The sequence below is a fragment of the Moschus berezovskii genome, chromosome 25 (assembly GCF_049115385.1).
Source record: "Moschus berezovskii isolate FMDL1 chromosome 25, NW_MosBer_1.0, whole genome shotgun sequence".
In the NCBI taxonomy this organism is placed as follows: domain Eukaryota; kingdom Metazoa; phylum Chordata; class Mammalia; order Artiodactyla; family Moschidae; genus Moschus; species Moschus berezovskii.
In genome coordinates, this window is record NC_142484.1 from 7,072,045 (window position 1) to 7,089,953 (window position 17,909).

At 55.1% G+C, this 17,909-nt stretch overlaps 3 protein-coding genes across 4 annotated transcripts; 2 read left to right on the forward strand and 1 right to left on the reverse strand.

Annotated features, from left to right (window-relative positions):
* Positions 1–3,730: 3,730 nt before the first annotated feature.
* On the forward strand, positions 3,731–9,711 carry FOSL1 (FOS like 1, AP-1 transcription factor subunit). The gene is made up of 4 exons (XM_055415501.1): positions 3,731–3,945; positions 6,158–6,355; positions 8,378–8,485; positions 8,905–9,711. Exons 1-4 carry the CDS (start codon positions 3,856–3,858, stop codon positions 9,304–9,306), a joined length of 798 nt encoding a protein of 265 aa, XP_055271476.1. The 5' UTR covers positions 3,731–3,855; the 3' UTR covers positions 9,307–9,711.
* Positions 9,712–10,527: 816 nt separating this feature from the next.
* CCDC85B (coiled-coil domain containing 85B) lies at positions 10,528–11,929 on the reverse strand. The gene has a single exon (XM_055415502.2). It carries the CDS (start codon positions 11,368–11,370, stop codon positions 10,762–10,764), a length of 609 nt encoding a protein of 202 aa, XP_055271477.1. The 5' UTR covers positions 11,371–11,929; the 3' UTR covers positions 10,528–10,761.
* Positions 11,930–13,767: 1,838 nt separating this feature from the next.
* On the forward strand, positions 13,768–17,844 carry FIBP (FGF1 intracellular binding protein). Of its 2 annotated transcripts, none has more exons than XM_055415499.2 (10): positions 13,768–13,974; positions 14,175–14,373; positions 14,577–14,703; positions 15,644–15,744; positions 16,241–16,395; positions 16,662–16,770; positions 16,847–16,910; positions 17,136–17,222; positions 17,298–17,395; positions 17,725–17,844. In XM_055415499.2, exons 1-10 carry the CDS (start codon positions 13,890–13,892, stop codon positions 17,792–17,794), a joined length of 1,095 nt encoding a protein of 364 aa, XP_055271474.2. In that variant the 5' UTR covers positions 13,768–13,889; the 3' UTR covers positions 17,795–17,844. The 2 variants fall into 2 exon arrangements, with proteins under 2 accessions (XP_055271474.2, XP_055271475.2); XM_055415500.2 differs by having other exon boundaries at positions 13,773–13,974; positions 16,241–16,374.
* The last annotated feature ends 65 nt before the right edge of the window (positions 17,845–17,909 follow it).

Genomic DNA, 17,909 nt, shown 5'->3' on the forward strand with positions numbered 1-17,909 from the left:
TGGCAGCTTTTTCACTCTCCTCTTTCACCCTCATCAAGAGGCTCTTGAATTCTTCACTTTCTGCCATTAGAGTGGTATCATCTGCATATCTGAGGTTATTGATATTTCTCCTGGCAGTCTTGATTCCAGCCTGTGCTTTATCCAGTCTGGCATTTTCCATGATGTACTCTGCATGTAAGTTAAATAAACAGGGTGACAATATGAGCCTGGTCATACTCCTTTCCCAATTTTGAACCAGTCAGTTGTTCCATGTAAGGTTCTAACTGTTGCTTCTTGACCCACATACAGGTTTCTCAGGAGACAAGTAAGGTGGTCTGGTATGTCCATCTCTTTAAGAATTTTCCACAGTTTGTTGTGATCCATACAGTAACCATATGACCCAGAAATTCCACTGTTAGGTATATTCCCAAGATAAATGGAAACATATGTCCACACAAAAGTTTGTACACAAATGTCCATAGAAGCATTATTCATAATAGCCAGAAAGTAGAAACAACCCAATTCCATCAACTGATGAATAAATAAATGGTGGTATAGTCATGCAATAGACTATTATTCAGCCATAAAAAGGAATGAAGTGCTGATATAGCCTATAACATTGACGAGCCTGGAAAACATTATGCTAAGCAAAAGAAATGAGACACAAAAGGTCACAAACTGTATAATTTCATTTATACAGTGTCCAGATCAGGCAAATCTGTAGCGATAGACAGCAGATTAGTGGTTACCAGGCGATGGGAGCATGGTTACCAGGGAGCTGGGAACCATTACTCAATGGGCTTCCTAGGTGGTTTAGCAGGAAAGAATCCACCTCCCAACGCAGGTAGACATGCAGGTAGACGCAGGAGATGTGGGTTTGATCCCTGGGTCAGGAAGATCCCCTGGAGGAGGAAGTGGCAACCCACTCCAGTATTCTTGCCTGGGAAATCCCATGGACAGAGGAGGCTGATGGACTACAGTCAATGGGGTCACAGAGAGTCAGACACAACTGAGCACTAGCACTTACTGAACATGGAGTGTTTTAAATCTGGAACGATTTAAAAAGTTTTGAAACTAGAGAGAAGTGGTGGTTGCACAATCTCATGCAGGCACAAAATCCCACTCAAGTGTATGCTTTAAAATGGATAATTGTATGTTATGTGAATTTCACCTCAATTTAAAAACGTAAGCTTCAATGTAAAAAGTGAATGGAAACTGGAAAACGTAAACATCACCTCAGTGCCCTGGGGCACTGACAGAACCTACTGGGTGCGGAACAGCCTCATCCACTACCTCCTTTTGCCTCACTGCAGCCCCAGGAGGTGGGGACTGTCTGGGGCTCAGAGAGGGAAATTGATTGAGCCAGGCTCACACAGCTGCCAAAGGACAAGGCCTCAGTCTCTCAGACCTCCCAGCCCCCAGACTCCTGAAATTGCTGTGGCCCCCTGGGATTCTTGCCAGGCCTCACTGGGTGGGAGCTAGTGAGGTCAAGGGCCAGGAACGTTACTGCAGCCACGAGGCGGGAGTTAGTGACTGAGAAGCTTGGAATGTGCAGCCTCTGAAAAGACCTCCTTGTGGCTCCACCGACGGTTAGAGCAGGAAGGGACTTTCAGAGCCATGTAATCATACACACACACACACACAGACAATCGAGACCTGAGCCCCTGCTCAGTCACGGTCCCAGGCTGTGTTTCTGGAGCTGGCAGACAAATGCAGCCAAGGCTGACCTGTCTTAGGCTTCCCATGTGCCACCACCTGTCTGCCTCTGTCACTCTGACCTGTCCTGCTTGGGCTCAGCCAAGGATTTCAGATATCAGTGTGTGTGCATGCGCACGAGTGCCTTAGCATGTGATCAGAACCCCCAAAGCTTCCACCCACGGGGCTTTTTCTTAACATGCATTTTTTGTTGCTATTTGTCAAATTCTTACTATATGCTGTACGCAGCATGGGGCATTATTGGATATCTATTCTCCAACAGCCCTGAGATGTTTATCATTTTGTAGCTATCAGATGTCCTCATTTCACAAATGAGGCTGTGAGAGATTGTGCCCCTCACCAAGGTCATACAGCTTAAGCAGGATTCAAACTCAGAACCCAGGCGTATGATTCCAGCACATATGTTCTTTACCATGAGTCACACTGCCTCTCCCCCCGCTTATGCACACGTGCGTGCACATACACATGCATGCACACTCACACACACACACACACACACACACACACATACACACACCCAGGTATTTCTCATTCTGGTAAACTGCTGGTGGTTTCTTTTCTTTTCAGACAATGACAAGCACTGAGCAGAATAAGGAAAAGGGAGAGGCACCAGACTGGTAACCACCTTCTGAGTGCACCTCACTTTACAGCTTACAAAGCACTTTCACATTTGTGATCTCACTTGATCCCACAGCCGCCCCATGAGGTCAGCAGGAGGCTCAATTATTCCCACTGGGAGCAGGACTCAGAAGGAAGGTGACCTGCCCAGGGTAACAGAGACAGAAAATGGTAGCTCTGGGATTGGAAGCCTAGAGCCAAGCTGGCCTCTTGGTTCTAAGTCCTGAATATGTCCACCAACTGTGGCCTCTGTCCCTGAGGAAGGCAGTCCAGGACCCCATCTTCCTGAAATCTCCCTTCTGTGAGGACGAAACTGGAGCCAATCAAAAGGAGGTACCAGTGAAAAGCAGGAAAGCCCAGCTCTCTCTCTGTAGTTGTGTGACTCCGGCAGCTTCTTACTCTGTTCAGGCCTCAGTTTCCCTATCTGCAAAATGGGGCTGATAAAGGCACCTGCCTCCCAGAGTTGTTGGTTTTTAGTTGTTGACACTTGGTCCTGGCCTCACATTCACACAGACTTTTGACATAATCTCCAAACAAGGCTGATGACAATACAGTCCTGGAAGCGCAGTTACAGTATTTAAGGAAGATGGCGTTTATCAGAACACAGAACTGTGTCCAGTTGGCTCAGTTGACGGGCTCTCACTACTGGTAGGGGCTCTGAATTAAAACTTGCTACAGTTCCTGAAATTATCCTGCGAATAAGGCGATTGTATTGCATTGTATTTGTGGGTAGTTCAAAGTATTAACATGTCCTTGTAATTATTGAAAATACACACCATTTTTGTAACTCTGGTTTGTCATTTGTTCACTTTTCGTATACCTGAACCTTAAAACAGCGCCAGTAAAAGGGACTCATGTCACGACTTGGATGGCAGCAGCATGGTTCCGGGCATGAATAAGCACCCATTAGGTGATGATGATGGTAATACTAGTAACATCAATCACATTTATAATCCGATGTACAGTTTCCAGACTTCTTTCATCTTCTTCATTCCAACTTCCCACGCGTGGCAAGGTCGCTCTGTGATTATTTTGTCCCATTTTACGCACGCAAACACTAGGCTAGACCAAGCAGTGGGGCTGCGGGGGGGACCGCGGTGGGGGGAGCGGAGGCTAAGTCGGCTCTCGGGGGCGGGGCGCTCGGCTGCTCGCAGGTGCGTAGGGCCGCGGGGGAATCCTTCGCTCCACCTGGGCGCGGCGAGGAAATCGCACCATGTTTGGGCAGCTACGTCAGAGGGGGCGGGCCCGCGGCCGTCCCTGGGAGCCGCCAGATCCGCCTCTTTTCCCCACCGAGAGTCAGTCGGCTACTGGAGGCGACGGGAAAGTTCAGGGCGGATTGATAAAAGGCGGCGCGTCTGGAGAGGTGGAGCCTGGAGGTGACCAGAGCCGCGGCGAAACGCCCGCCCTTCCCCGCCCACCCCCCCAGTAGAAGTGGTTCAGCCCAAGGACTTTTCATTCATAAAAAGAAAAGACTCCGCGAGGAGCGAGTGAGTCAGAACCGAAGCCGCCGACGCGGACCCCACAGAGCCGCCAACCCAGGGCATGTTCCGAGACTACAGGGAACCCGGACCGAGCTCCGGCGCCGGCGGTGCGTACGGCGGCCCGACGCAGCCCCCGGCCACAGGCCAGCAGGTGAGAGGAGCCCAACACCTGGAGTCCACAGGTGGACAGCGCCGAGGAGAGCGCGGGCCGCTCCGGCACACTCGGGGACTGGGACCGGGACCGGGGGAAGGACCAGGTCTCGGAGCGGTGGCAGCGGATCCTGCCCACTCTCCGCTGTCCGAAGGCACATTCTGCCCCACAGCCCAGCAGAGCGCGCGCGGCGGGAAGAACACATCGCTGCGAGCATCGGCCCAAGCGCGCGTCCCCCTTCCCCCCGTCCGTTGTCTCTCTGTCCCTCCGTCTCTGTTACCTCCTCTCCTTCCTCCTGTTCATCGTTAATTTCTTTGTCCCATCTGCTTCGGAAGGGGACCCCCTTGGTCCGGTATTAGTCCCAGCCCCAACCGGATCAGAGAGGGTCCTATCCATCTCGGACGACATTTCCGAGGTGCGGAGTCTGAGCCGCGGCCGAGAGGTCCCCACGCACTGGCTCCCCCAGCCGGCTTGCCCGGACAGACTGGGAATCCTGGGCAGTATGTCTGTGGTCGCCCGTGTGTCTGCCCGTTTGTTTGTCTCTCTCCGCCCCGTTGCCAAGTCCTCATCCCCGCCCAGCCGCAGTGGAGCTGGTGGGCTCCGGGAGACTGGCTCTTGACCCCTTTACGGGTTGGGGCGGGTGGAGACCGCGAGGTGCCAGGACGTGCGCGGGGTCATGCAACCGGCAACTCCCGCGCCCCCGATCTCGACACCGAACGGCGCCCGCTGCGGGTTGGGGGGACCCGGGAGGCTGCAGGTGCCCATTTCCTGTCGAGGGGCGATGAGCACGTGTCGCTAGGGGAGGCAAGGAGCGGCGTCCGTTCCGCCGAGTCACGGCGGCCGAGTCACGGTGGGTGACTCACCCCGGGCGCCCCTCCCTTCCTGGCCCGGAGCGGCCCCGGCCCTGACAGCGTCGGGAGCGGGAGATGCCGCCGGCGGTACGTAGGCCGGGAACTAGGGTCATTGGGCCACTGGGCCCGCAGCGCTAAGCCGGGGACCCTGCTGTCTAGACTTGCCTGGACTTGAGGGAGCTTCCCGGACGGCTGGGCGCCCACACCCAGGGCCCAGCCCCAGGGCTTGAACTCACTTCTTCTCCGGAACACTGAGTCCCTATCTCAACCCATTCCTCACATTTCTGGCTGAAAGAATCGTGGCAGCGCATATTGTGCAGTCTTGCATTGTGCTGGACACTTTCCACCTCATTTTTTACCTTGTCTCACAGAATCTAAGACCCCATTGATTTTAAAACCCGTTATTTTGTGCCACTATTTTTTTAAATTTGTCAATTAAACGGTGACCTCAGAGCTACTGAAGGGTACTTCTTGGCATCAGGGAAATGATCTTCACCTATGACAATATTAAAAACAAGGAAATGGAGGCATATTGAGGATAAATAATTTACCCTGACAGCCAGTAAATGGCTGAGCTAAGATCAGAACTGGGCTAGCTTGAACCCAGAGCAGTGGCTCTTGCCTACCATGGCCCCTGTATGTTGGGTACCTGCCACTTGCCAGGCTCTGTCACACACACATTCTCTTACCTGATTCTCATAGTCACCCTTGAAGTTTTGCTTAGTCACTCAGTTGTGTCCCACTTTTTGCGACCCCGTGGACTGTAGCCCGCCAGGCTCCTCTGTCCATGGGATTTCCCAGGCAAGAATGTTGGAGCAGGTTGCCATTTCCTTCCCCAGGGAATCTTCCTGGGGCTGTCATTATCTTCTTTGTGCAGATGGGACTCAGGCAGGGTGCAGGAGTTGGTAAGACCCTGATGACCTGGGCCCAAACCTCATTTCCCACTTATTGACTGTCTGTCTAGGGACAACTGTTTTCCTGTCTGAAAATGAAGATTTGTTGTTCAGTCACTAAGTCGTGTCCAACTCTTTGCAACCCCATGGACTGCAGCCCACCAGGCTCCTCTGTCCATGGGATTCTCCAGGCAAGAATACTGGAGTGGGTTGCCTTTCTCTCCACCAAGTGATATCTTCCTGACCCAGGGATCAAACATGCATGTCCTGCATTGGCATCAGAAATGCAGGCAGATTCTTTATCGCTGAGCCACCAGGGAAGCCCTTAAAATGAAGATACTGTTGTGCAAATTATAAGGAGTCAGTATTTTTAAAGTGGCTGGGACAGCACCTGGAATTCACACTTTATTACTGGAAGCCCCTCAATCCACACGGACCTTATCCCTGGCCCTCCATCTTATTCCTCAGAAGTTCCACCTCGTGCCAAGCATCAACACTGTGAGTGGCAACCAGGAGCTGCAGTGGATGGTTCAGCCTCACTTCCTGGGACCCAGCAGCTACCCCAGGCCTCTGGCCTATCCCCCATACAGTCCCCCGCAGCCCCGGCCAGGAGTCATCCGGGCCCTGGGCCCAACTCCAGGGGTGCGTCGCCGGCCCTGTGAACAGGTAAGAAGCAGAGGTGCTCACGAAGATTCTTGAGTCCACAGGGGTGCTGAGGTGAAGAAAATAAACTCTTGTCCAGAAGCACAACACAGACTGAGAAGGGGCGTGGGGAGAAGAGGCCCACTGATTACTATTGGCCAAGACAGAAAGTGATAAGAGCCCCTGGGGAGACCCAGAGGGCAATGCGGTCACTTCTGGATCAGGGAAGGTTTCCTGGAGGTGGAGGCATATTAGCCTAGAAGGATGGGTAGGATTTGCATAGGGAGAAAGATGATGGAAAAGACATTCCAGGTAGAGGGGATGGCAGGAGCAGGAATGGAGGAAGAGGTGAGAACATGTAAGGTGTGTATGTGGAAAGCTGTGTGGGCAGTAGAGGGGCTCCACCTGATGACAGGTATGGAGAGGGTGGGCTTCTGCTGGCTGTGTTGCTGAGAACAGAAAGGGTTTCCTTCAGCTACTCTGAGTCTCAATTTCTCTAACTCACTTAATCCTCACAAAAATCCTCTTGGAAATGAACTCTGGCTTTCCCCCATTTTACAGTTAAGGAGATGAAGGCACAGAGAGATAGTAACTTGCCCAAGGTCACACAAGGAGTGAGTAATGAGACAGGACTGTCCAATTCTAAAGTCAGATCATAACCACCAAGCCACAGTGTCTCACCAAGAGGTAAGAGAAGACTTGAAGTTGAAAGAGCTGGGAACACTTGCCTTCCAAACCAGGCTTTTTGGCTTCTCACTGCTAGTAATAAAGTCCTTGCCCAAATAAATGATTAAGAGCTGACGGGTCTTTAAGGGACTGGTTCCTCTTTCCTCTCCCTGGGGCATTTCAGTATCTGAGACTGTAGTGGGTGAGGGCTGCCCCTTAATGAGTTTGCTCTGACAGCAGGGTAGAGGATGGAAAGGACAGTTAGAATCCTGAGAAAGAGGTGCGATTAGTCAGGGGTTGCTTTTTTTTGGCTGGCTTTTGTGACCAGATGGAAGGAGACCATGGTGTAAGCCCCAGAGGCAGGCTCCTGGACTTCCTTCAGCCACGTCTCTTTGATCCTGGGTACTCCTAGATGGGCTATGAATGGGCTCCTTTTCAGGAGAGGTGGTGTCCATCAGCTGGCCCCTTTCTCAGTGTTAAATAGAAGGTATGGATTTTTTTTAAGATCTATTTATTTTTTGGCTGTGGTGGGCCTTCGTTGCTGCTCTCAAGCTTTCTCTAGCTGCAGCAAGCAGGGGCTACTCTTTCTTGTGGAGTGCAGGTTTCTATTGTGTTGGCTTCTCTTGTTGCAGAGCACAGGCTCCATCCAGAGCGCTGGCTCAGTAGTTGTGGTACACAGGCTTAGTTGCTCTGCAGCATGTGGGATCTTCCTGGACCAGGGATCAAACCAGTGTCCCCAGCATTGCAAAGCAGATTCTTAACCACTGGACCACCAGGGAGGCCCCAGAGTGCATGGATTTTTAATTTCTGCTCTGGAACCACAAACAAGTTATTAATCTTTCCTGGCTTTTGGCTCCTTACAAGAGAAGCTGGGTTAAGGATCCATGTAAAGCACTTAGCTGGCACACAGTAGGTTCACAATAAATAACTACATAGAAGCTCTCATTAGTCCTTCTTAGTGCTTACAGCCCCTGGGGAAGAGGAGGTTTGGTTATCAAGTGACTGAAAAGAATGAGGATCCTTTGAAAAAAGAGTGGCTGCAACGGGGCCATTTATAGCGGTGGAATGAAAGAAGACGGTTCAGTAAGGGGTCGCGGTGGCCTGAGGGATCTCAGTTGAGTCCTGAGAGAGGAGGGTTAGGATTTATAGAGGGACAGGGAGGACATTCCCAGAGGAATCATAGGAAGCAAAAGCTGGGAGTGAGGAGGAAATTTGACTAATCCAAGCTTACTAAATCCGGAACCGGCCAGGTGGGGAGGTCCCCAGAGTGCAGTCTGAGGGCCCCCCCCCCTGCGCTGCCATGCCCCCCGCCTGGGTCCTACCACTGGGCCAGCAGCACAGAGTCCACCTCACTGTTCTCTGTAACCCTCCTTCCCCCAGATCAGCCCCGAGGAGGAGGAACGCCGTCGAGTGAGGCGGGAGAGGAACAAGCTAGCCGCGGCCAAGTGCAGGAACCGGAGGAAAGAACTGACCGACTTCCTGCAGGCGGTGAGCACCAGCGAGTGCAGAGGGTGCCCTGGTCCCGGCCCACCCAACCTCAGAGGGTCCCCAGTTCCCAAGGGCCGCAGGGGGCGCCATTAGATACATCCCCTCCCCCAGGCTCCCCGTTGGAGCGGCACTGCGACGAGGAAAAAGTGGTTAAAAATTATTTGCAGCGTGTCTCGCTCTAGACACAGCAGAGATGAAGCAGGCCCGACAATATCCTTCGAAGGTGCCCCCGAGCCTGATGGGAATCGTGCCCATTTTCTCCCATGGGCTCATGGGAGTTGTAGTCCAGACTTGATGGAGACTCTTTACTCCCCCCAGCCTCCCCTCCCCCGCGCCCCAACCTGCCAGTCACTACCACCGCGGGAGTCTCTGCGACATTCATCCCTCTTCATCTTGACTTCTTTCCTTATGGTCCACAGGAAACCGACAAACTGGAGGATGAGAAATCTGGACTGCAGCGAGAGATTGAGGAGCTGCAGAAGCAGAAGGAGCGCCTGGAACTGGTGCTCGAAGCCCACCGCCCCATCTGCAAAATCCCGGAAGGGACCAAGGAGAGCGAAACTAGCGGCACCAACAGCCCGCCAGGCCCCTCCCGCCCTGTGCCATGTATTTCCCTTTCCCCAGGGCCTGTACTTGAACCCGAAGCATTGCACACTCCCACGCTCATGACCACACCCTCCCTGACTCCTTTCACCCCCAGTCTGGTCTTCACCTACCCCAGCACGCCAGAGCCCTGTGCCTCAGCCCATCGCAAGAGTAGCAGCAGCAGTGGGGACCCCTCTTCTGATCCCCTGGGCTCCCCAACCCTTCTGGCCTTATGAGGCACTCCAGCTCCCGCTCCCTGTGGGTGCCACCCTAACCAGTATTTCCCTGCTCATTGGTCCAGCTGGCCTGGATCATATCCCATGTCCAACCCCAGCAGATTCTTCTCCATCCCTCCAGACAAGACTGAGCATATTTTGCTTCCTAGTAGAGCCAAAGCTGCCCACTGGTTCTCCAGAGCTGGGCTCTCTAGCACAATTTGCACTAAATCAGAGACAAAATAGTTCCCATTTGTTGGAGAAAATTCCAGGCAGCTCCCAAAGGACTTTGTAGATTCTCAGAGGTCCTCTGGAGCCCTAATCCCCTGCAGATCACCCCTGTGGTCTTCATTGCCTCTTCCTGTGATCCACCCAACCCTACCCCTGACAGATGATACTCTACCAGAACACTAGAACACTAACTCACCCAGCCCCACTGCCAGCAGCACCAGGTTATTGAACCAGGACACTCTGCCAGCGCTTCCTAAAAGGAACGGCTCAGGCGAGTGCCAGAGCTGACCTGCAGCCCCCAGCTCTGAGAATACTTTAGCTCCAAGCCTCCACAGCGTGGGCAGCTGCTATTTATTTTCCTAAAGAGAGTATTTTTATACAAACCTGCCAAAATGGAATAAAAGGCTTGAAGCTCTAGCCTGCTCTCATTGGACCCAGAAGCTAAAGGGAGACCTTTGGAACCAGAAGCCTCAGGCTATTTCAGCTCCACCAACTCACTACCTGACCTTGGACAAACTGATATTTCTGGACCTTGATTTTCTTATCTGACAAATGAGGCTACATCTGTTCTGCCTCATCTCCAGGACTGAGAAGAGGAAGAGAAGTGCTGTGAGGTGCCAAGCCAAGAGGATTATCCTCCTCCCGGTGGGGGACCCACAGTGCTCCCGCGTGTGCCACCGGAGGGCGCTGTTAGGCCCCTTCCAGCCTCTCGGGAGGTGGCTGAGTGGGTTTTAGGCCCCCAGCACCTGCTTCCTGCCCCATTGTCTTGGACAGGAAGGAGCCGGGAAGGGAGCTGGAGCCACTTCTGGGGCCGGATCACGGCCTGTCCTGGGGCCTGATGGGGGGAGCCAATGGCTCACCACTGTCCCACATCCCGCCCCAGGACTGAGGTAATGGGGGAGTCAGTCACCTTAGTTCTACAGTCCTTCCAGATGGGAATGGTACCCCCAGTGGTCCCCGCCCTCGTCCCAACGCCGGCGAGTTCCAAACAGACGCGCCCGGGCCATGGGCTCTGCTTCCGCCTCAGTTTATTAGCCTCCACCCAGCCCCCAGTAAGTCCCTCCAGCCTCCAGTCTCCCTACTGCCCCGCCAGCTAGAGCCAGGGGCCCTCCTCAGTGTTAGGGTTTCTAAGTCCATTCCATCGGTCCTTCGTGCGCAGCCGGGGCGGCGTCCGGGTCCCCAGGTCCACCGCAGTCTCGTCGCTTGAGGAGCAATCCGGGCGGGCGTCGGCGGGAAGCTGTGCCCTCAGTCATCTGGGGAGCAGGCCAGGGGCAACTGATCGGGGCTGCCCACGCTGCCGGTACTGGAGCTTCCATCGCCCAGGTCACGAGGACCGCAGGGGGGCAAGGCCAGCTCGGGTGTCGGCCCAGCGCCAGAGCCCCCCGAGCCGCCGGAGCCGCCTCGGGGACCCCACTCTTCGCCCAGCGCCAGACAGAGCTCCTTGAGCGCCAGGTTCTCCCGCAGCAGCTCCTCCTGGCGGCCTTCCAGCTCGGCCAGCTTCTGCCAACAACCGCCTAGATCCTCGCGCACGGCTCGGGATGCTTGGGTCCCGAAGAGCTGCCACTGGCGCGCGGCGCGCCGCCCGCGCTGGCGCTCCGAGTCCAGGAAGCAGCAGAGGTCGCGCAGCTCGCGGTTCTCGGCCTGTAGGCGCCGGTTGAGCTGCTTGAGCTCGCGGATCTCGCCCAGGTGACCCTGTAGCTGCCGATTCACCTCCTGCATGAGGCGGCCGCGCTGCACCAGAGCCGCCAGGCGCGCCGCCTCCTCCCGCCGCAGGCGCCGCACCAGCTCCTCCTTGCCCAGAGCCGCCATCTCTTCATCCGTCAGCTCCTCCAGGCCGCCCGTCTCGGCCTCCATGGCTGCCTAAGCCTCTGGAGCATCGCCTGCCCGCCGCCGCGGCCCAGGAGCCCCACGACGAGCTCCTCGCCGCTGGGGCTCAGGCACCCGCTCAGTGGACAAGCTGTGGCGGAGCTAGCGTAGGATGCAGCAGCCGCGCGGGGGTGGGCACGCGGCGGGGCGCGCGCCGGGGCGGGGCCCCCTGACGTTACGGGCGAACAGCCAATCCGAGCTAGCACCCTCGGAAAGGGGCGGGGTCCAGGCTCCCAGAATGAAGCCCTTCCCCGCCCACTTCGGACTGCGGTGTCCCTGACGCTTGATGATTCTGGGTATCCGCGTCCCCGACCTCGGTGCCAGCCAGCCCCAAACTAGGCGCTTCGTACCTTCCAATTCCAAACCGCCTCAAGCTCGAGCCCAGGCCTCTCGGCTCCCTCTGAGAACCAAGATTCCAGTGTCGACCCCCGACTCTTCTGCCCACCCTCTGACAAAATCCAGACGGATCGCCTTTCCATCCTTCCTAGCTTTGCTCGAACTGTAGAGTCTCGACTCACTGAGCATCGCTTTCAGTCCTTGGAAACTTAAGTCCAAACGTCCTGGCTCACATCATCAGCCTACTCTCCCTCTCACAGACCGTTTCCTGTCCGGTGGGAAGGGCATACAATGGATTTGTTTGTTCAGTAAACTTTTATTGTGTGTAAAGGCTATGCAGAAATAAACTTGAGTCATATCCTTATACTGTCCTTAAAGAGGTCTTGATCTGGCAGAGGCGACAAGCTGCGATGAAGAAGAAGCAAATGCAGGAAGACCACATTTTGAGGGACTGCCCCCACCCACAAAGTGCGTGCTAAGTCGCCTCAGACGTGTCCGACTCTTTGCGACTCTATGGACTGTAGCCTGGCAGGCTCCTCTGTCCATGGGGATTCTCAAGGCAAGAATACTGGAGTAGGTTGCCATGCCCTCCTTCAGGGGAGCCTCCTGACCCGGGGATGGAACCCACATCTCTTATGTCTCTTGCATTGGCAGGCGGGTTCTACAGCCACCTGGGAAGCTTTCCCCAAAGAGGTGCTACCTGAGGGACCCTGAAAGATGTATAGGACTTTGGCGAGTAATGAGAGAGCTATTTGAGTAAGAGAGAATAGCACGATGAAAGTCTGGGGACTGAAAGAGCCTCCATGCTTTAGGAACAGCGAGAGTAAACTGGTTTTTCGTGTTTGTTTTGGAAAGGCAGTTCTTAGAGAAAGTGGTAAGAGAGGAAGGCAGGCAACTAAGGTAGTCAGAAGCCAGATTCTTAAGGGCTCTAAGTACTATGCTGGAGCATTTACACAGACCAGTAAGGATTTCAGCAGGGGAGTAACATTTTTGAAAATACATTTTTAAAAAAGGTTGATTGGGCTGCTCTGTGTGGGATGGACCCCAGGGAGGGGATGTAGGCAGAAAGATTACTGAGAACAATGTGTCAGTGGGCAAGGAGAGCTATGCAGAAGGACTGGGCTTGGACAGTGCAGTGGGGGTGGAGAGGACAAAATAGATACTAGAAATATTCAGGAGGCAAATCAGCAGACCTGAATGTGGAAAGAGAAGAGTCTGGGAGAAAGGTTTCTGGTATGAGAACAGGGTGGATGTAGGGGGCTGTTCCTGAGATAGAAACACGGGGGGTGGGAGGGTGGGAACAGATCAGGAAACCAACAGGTCTGGCTGTGGGGAACAGAGTGGAAAGAGTTACAGATTGGTGGCTGTCTTCTAAGCTGTATCAGGGAGGTCATTAGTTGGAGGGGTGGAGGCGGGGCGGTTGGCTTAAAACCATGGGAGTAGGTATCCCCTGTTCAGGAGAGGGGCTCATCTGCAGGATGGACTGAGGGGCTCTCAGCGAGGGCCCTTGAAGACGGGCCAGACAACTTTTTTTTTGCATAAAAAAGATTCAGGATAGAGCCCTGTTGTTCAGTCGCTCAGTCGTGTCCTACTCTTTCGCGACCCCAAGGACTGCCCAGGCAAGAATACTGGAGTGGGTAGCTATTTCCTTCTCCAGGGGATCTTCCGGATCCAGGGGTCGAACTCGCATCTCCTGTATTGGCGGGTGGATTCTTCACCGCTGAGCCACCAGGGAACCCCATAGAGCCCTGTGGAGCTCCTACATTCAGGATACAGGTCAAAGTAGTGGGGCTCCCCGCAAAAGGGCACAGAACAACCAGGAAGATATGAGGATGAAGGTTGCCGGGATAGGGGCAACTAGCCAGAGGCCTTGGCTCTGGATGCCCTCCTGCAAACCCGGCCGGCGTGAGGGTGGGTTGGGCTGGGAACCGAGGAACCCGAGATTCCCCCTCCCGCTGGGAGGAGGGGCAACCCAACCGTCTCCGCCTCCGCCTCTTTCCTCGCGGCTCCTGCCGCGACTCGCTCTGTCCCGGAAGTGGTCCTTCTCTGGCTCCGGGTGCCGCGAGACCAAAGCCGGTGCTCCCGGAAGTGGCCCGGCGGCGGCGCGCCGGGCCCGGGCAGTGCTCGCTCCTGCCGGGGCGCAGCGGTAGCGCCCGGATCCGGGCGTCACCATGACCAGCGAGCTGGACATCTTCGTGGGGAACACGACCCTCATCGACGAGGACGTGTATCGCCTTTGGCTGGACGGTTATTCGGGTCTGTGGGGGGCCGCCTGGGGGAGCCGGTCTGGCGGAGCGGTTGTTTTGGATGGGAGAGGGAGCAGAACCAGGACTAGGCATCCTATAGGACAGTGGGCAGAGGCCGGGGAGTGTGAAATGCCTGGGGCTCGGGGCTGAAATCCCTGAAGAACCTCTAGGGTCGGCGGGGCGGGGCCTGATGCCGTGCTCGCTCCCCAGTGAGCGACGCGGTGGCCCTGAGGGTGCGCTCGGGAATTCTGGAGCAGACCGGCGCCACGGCAGCGGTGCTGCAGAGCGACACCATGGACCACTACCGGACTTTCCACATGCTCGAGCGCCTGCTCCACGCGCCGCCCAAGCTGCTTCACCAGCTCATTTTCCAGATCCCGCCCTCTCGACAGGCGCTGCTCATCGAGAGGTGCTCACCTGGCGGGTGGTGGGGACGCCAACCAGTCTGGCCATGTACCCATTTTGTAGGCTGACGATGAGGCTCGGGGACGGTCGGGACTTACCCAAGCCGGGAGAAAGTTGAGAGCAGAAGGGACCAAACCCAGGTCCTGCCAGCTCTCCTCTCCCCTCTTTTTATGGAAAGTCAGTAGTGTTCTCCCCAACTCCCCACAGGTATTATGCCTTTGACGAGGCCTTCGTGCGGGAGGTGCTGGGCAAAAAGCTGTCCAAGGGCACCAAGAAAGACCTGGATGATATCAGCACCAAAACAGGCATCACCCTCAAGAGCTGCCGGAGACAGGTGGGCACTGCACCAGTCTGCAGCCCGCCCCTTTTCCGCCATCCCTTTGGTTCCTGCCTCACCTCCAGCCCACTCCAACACCTCTGTGGCAGTGCCTTCGTTTCCATTCCGCTTTCGTTTTGTACCCTTTCCAAGACGTCCCCTACTCTTGAGTCAGAGTGACCTCTCAGAAGCCTACATTTTTACCTTAGCTTTCTTCTGCTCACGAGCTTTCGATGGCTCACATTCTTTCCTATAGCAGTCACATTCCTTGGTCTTGACCTTCAGACCCTCCTATCGTCCTGTCCCTGCCCCCCTCTCTAGACTCCCCAGCCCCTGGCTTTCTTTTGCTCATCTGCCCCTACCCCCTGTGCAAAGGTATTATTTTTACAGGGTATTATTTTAGGGCATAACTACCCCTTGAAATCTAAGGCAGGGTCGGGAGTTGAGGGGGGTGGTCATATACCACCTTCTCCAAAAGTCTTGCCAGTGGTGCCAGGAAGAAGTAACTCTTCTACTGGGCCTTTAGCATTTTCCGCTGTGACTCCTGTGAGCTCCCCAAGATGGCTTAGTATTTGCTCTTTTTTGAGTTCCTGGGGCTTAGCCAGGAAGGTCAGTTTCAGCACAAACTAGTGAAGAACTAGAGAGCATGATGCTAAAATAGGGGTGAATTTGTTGATAAGAATGAGTAAACATTTATCCAAGGCAAGATGGCAGAAGCTGGTGAACATTTGGGGAATTGATAAGAGGTATTAAAAAATAATGGGGCTTTCCAGGTGGCACATTGGTAAAGAGTCCACCTGCCAATGCAGGAGATAATAGTTTGTTGAAGGAATAGCAAATATTCCATCAGTGTCTGGTGATTGGATAGGTGGGTAAGTGACAGAAGGATGCTCACCCAACAGTTTATTGGGTGAGCAGCCTCTGACCAGTCCTTCCTCCTCCTCTAACTGCCCTGCAGTTTGACAACTTTAAGCGCGTCTTCAAGGTGGTGGAGGAAATGCGGGGCTCCCTGGTGGATAACATCCAGCAGCACTTCCTCCTGTCCGACCGGCTGGCCAGGTGAGGGGCCAGGAGAGGAGACAGCTGCCTCCCCTCCTGCTCACTCCTTCCTGTGCTCTGAGGCTGACCCTTATTTTCTGCCCCAACCCTCATGACCTCCTTGCTGTACGGGGGCAATGGTTATTCCTCTCTTGGGTTGTACTTTGGTTCAGACTGGTCTGGGTTTGAATCCCAGCCTGGCTATTCACCAGCTGGACTATTCTGAGGTGCCATGGATAAAGCCCATGATGGCACAGTCCCTGGGGCTTAGTAAGTACTCAGTAAATGGTCGCTGTTGCCCTGTGGTCTCCCACCGTGTCCCTTAGGAGACCCGGGCTGAAACCATCTCTTTGCCCAGAGGACGAGGCCCAGAGAGACGTGACTTAAAACATATCACACAGTGAGTTAGGGTAGAGAGAGGCCAAAACATGGAGGTCCCACCGATGTACCTGGGAACTGCTTGCTAAGAAGGAATTTCAAGCCCTGATAGACCTCCCACCCCCACCCCACCCTGCAGGGACTATGCAGCCATCGTCTTCTTTGCCAATAATCGCTTTGAGACAGGGAAGAAAAAACTGCAGTATCTGAGCTTTGGGGACTTTGCCTTCTGTGCTGAGCTCATGATCCAGAACTGGACCCTCGGAGCCGTCGGTGAGGCCCCCACTGACCCAGGTGCAGGCCCCCGTTCCCAGCAGCCTTTCTTCTTCAGGGCCCCTGCCCAGCCGCTTCTTCTCACGGCCCAGCGCTTCCACACATAGCTTGTCTGCACACAAGGGACCCACAGCATCTCTCTGGCTTGCGGCCAGTCCCTCCAGCTCTCTCACACCCAGCATGCTCTTTTGTCTTGTGGGGTGCCATGAAGTGTTGGGGGGAGGCTCAGATCATCACAGGAGGCGTTTTTTATCTCCCACCTCAATTCCTTCGTGGGCCCCACTTAGACTCCCAGGTGGATGACATGGACATGGACTTAGACAAGGAGTTTCTCCAGGACTTGAAGGAGCTCAAGGTGCTTGTGGCTGACAAGGACCTTCTAGACCTGCACAAGAGGTGACCCCAGGGGTCTGTGGGGCGGGGCCTGGGCGGGCACACGGGCAGCGCGGGCCTTGACCCTGTCTCCCTGCAGCCTGGTGTGCACTGCCCTCCGGGGGAAGCTTGGTGTCTTTTCGGAGATGGAAGCCAACTTCAAGGTCTGTGGCCCAGTCCAGCCTCTGTCCCTGGGGCATCTTCAGCCTCCCCGCAGCAGCTCTGCTGTTGGTCTCAGGCGGTGCTGCTGTTCCCTCTGCCTGCCCCTGGGGGCAACCAGCTCTTAAACGCTGGGGGATTACTTGATTGAGGGAGGTGGATCCGATGTGGTCTCAGCCCCCAGCCTCTCTCGGGCAGAAGGCAGAACTCCCAGGCTCCCTGCCCCACAGAACCTGTCCCGAGGGCTGGTGAACGTGGCCGCCAAGCTGACCCACAATAAGGACGTCAGAGACCTGTTTGTAGACCTCGTGGAAAAGGTGAGTTGTCCTGCTGGCTGCCCTCTGGCCTGTCCCTGGGCTATACCAGTGCTAGATGTTACCTTGGACCCACAGTTCGTGGAACCCTGCCGCTCCGACCACTGGCCATTGAATGACGTGCGGCTCTTCCTCAATCAGTATTCGGCTTCGGTCCACTCCCTGGATGGCTTCCGGTGAGAGATCTCAGGCTTCCTTACCCTGCTGGCCTCCTGCTGGGGCCCAGCCCTCCTGCAGACTCTGAGTTCCCTGTTCTTTGGCCCTGGGGTTGGAAGTCACTCTGTTGACCAGAGTCTCAGCTCCATCGCTGAGAAACTGACCTGATCTCGAGAAGTTCCTTTCTCTCTGTGTGCCTCAGTTCCTTCAGACATAAGCTGGGGGTGGCAGCAGTAAGGCTTACAGGAATCCTGTGAGCATTACACAAGTGAAGGTGTCGAGAGCACGTGGAGCAGGGTCATGGGGATCGAGTCAACATCAGCCAGCACCGTTACTGTTATCATTGCAGGCACCAGGCGCTCTGGGACCGCTACATGGGCACCCTCCGTGGCTGCCTCCTGCGCCTCTATCATGACTGAGGCCCCTCCCCCGCCCTGGCCACACTGACAATAAAGTTGCCATGACTGTGGAGGAGGCTGTGAGTGGGTACACACGTGGGTCCGCGCATGGAAGCGTGTGCCCATCACACACACG

Excerpts from the sequence above, each read along its gene's own strand:
- FOSL1 (XM_055415501.1), top strand. The coding sequence starts at position 3,856 with ATGTTCCGAGACTACAGGGAACCCGGACCGAGCTCCGGCGCCGGCGGT. Across the intron at positions 3,946-6,157 it reads CCCCGGCCACAGGCCAGCAG|AAGTTCCACCTCGTGCCAAG; the intron begins GTGAGAGGAGCC and ends CTTATTCCTCAG. Across the intron at positions 8,486-8,904 it reads TGACCGACTTCCTGCAGGCG|GAAACCGACAAACTGGAGGA; the intron begins GTGAGCACCAGC and ends TATGGTCCACAG.
- CCDC85B (XM_055415502.2), bottom strand. The coding sequence starts at position 11,370 with ATGGAGGCCGAGACGGGCGGCCTGGAGGAGCTGACGGATGAAGAGATG.
- FIBP (XM_055415499.2), top strand. The coding sequence starts at position 13,890 with ATGACCAGCGAGCTGGACATCTTCGTGGGGAACACGACCCTCATCGAC. Across the intron at positions 14,704-15,643 it reads TCAAGAGCTGCCGGAGACAG|TTTGACAACTTTAAGCGCGT; the intron begins GTGGGCACTGCA and ends ACTGCCCTGCAG. Across the intron at positions 15,745-16,240 it reads CTGTCCGACCGGCTGGCCAG|GGACTATGCAGCCATCGTCT; the intron begins GTGAGGGGCCAG and ends CCCACCCTGCAG.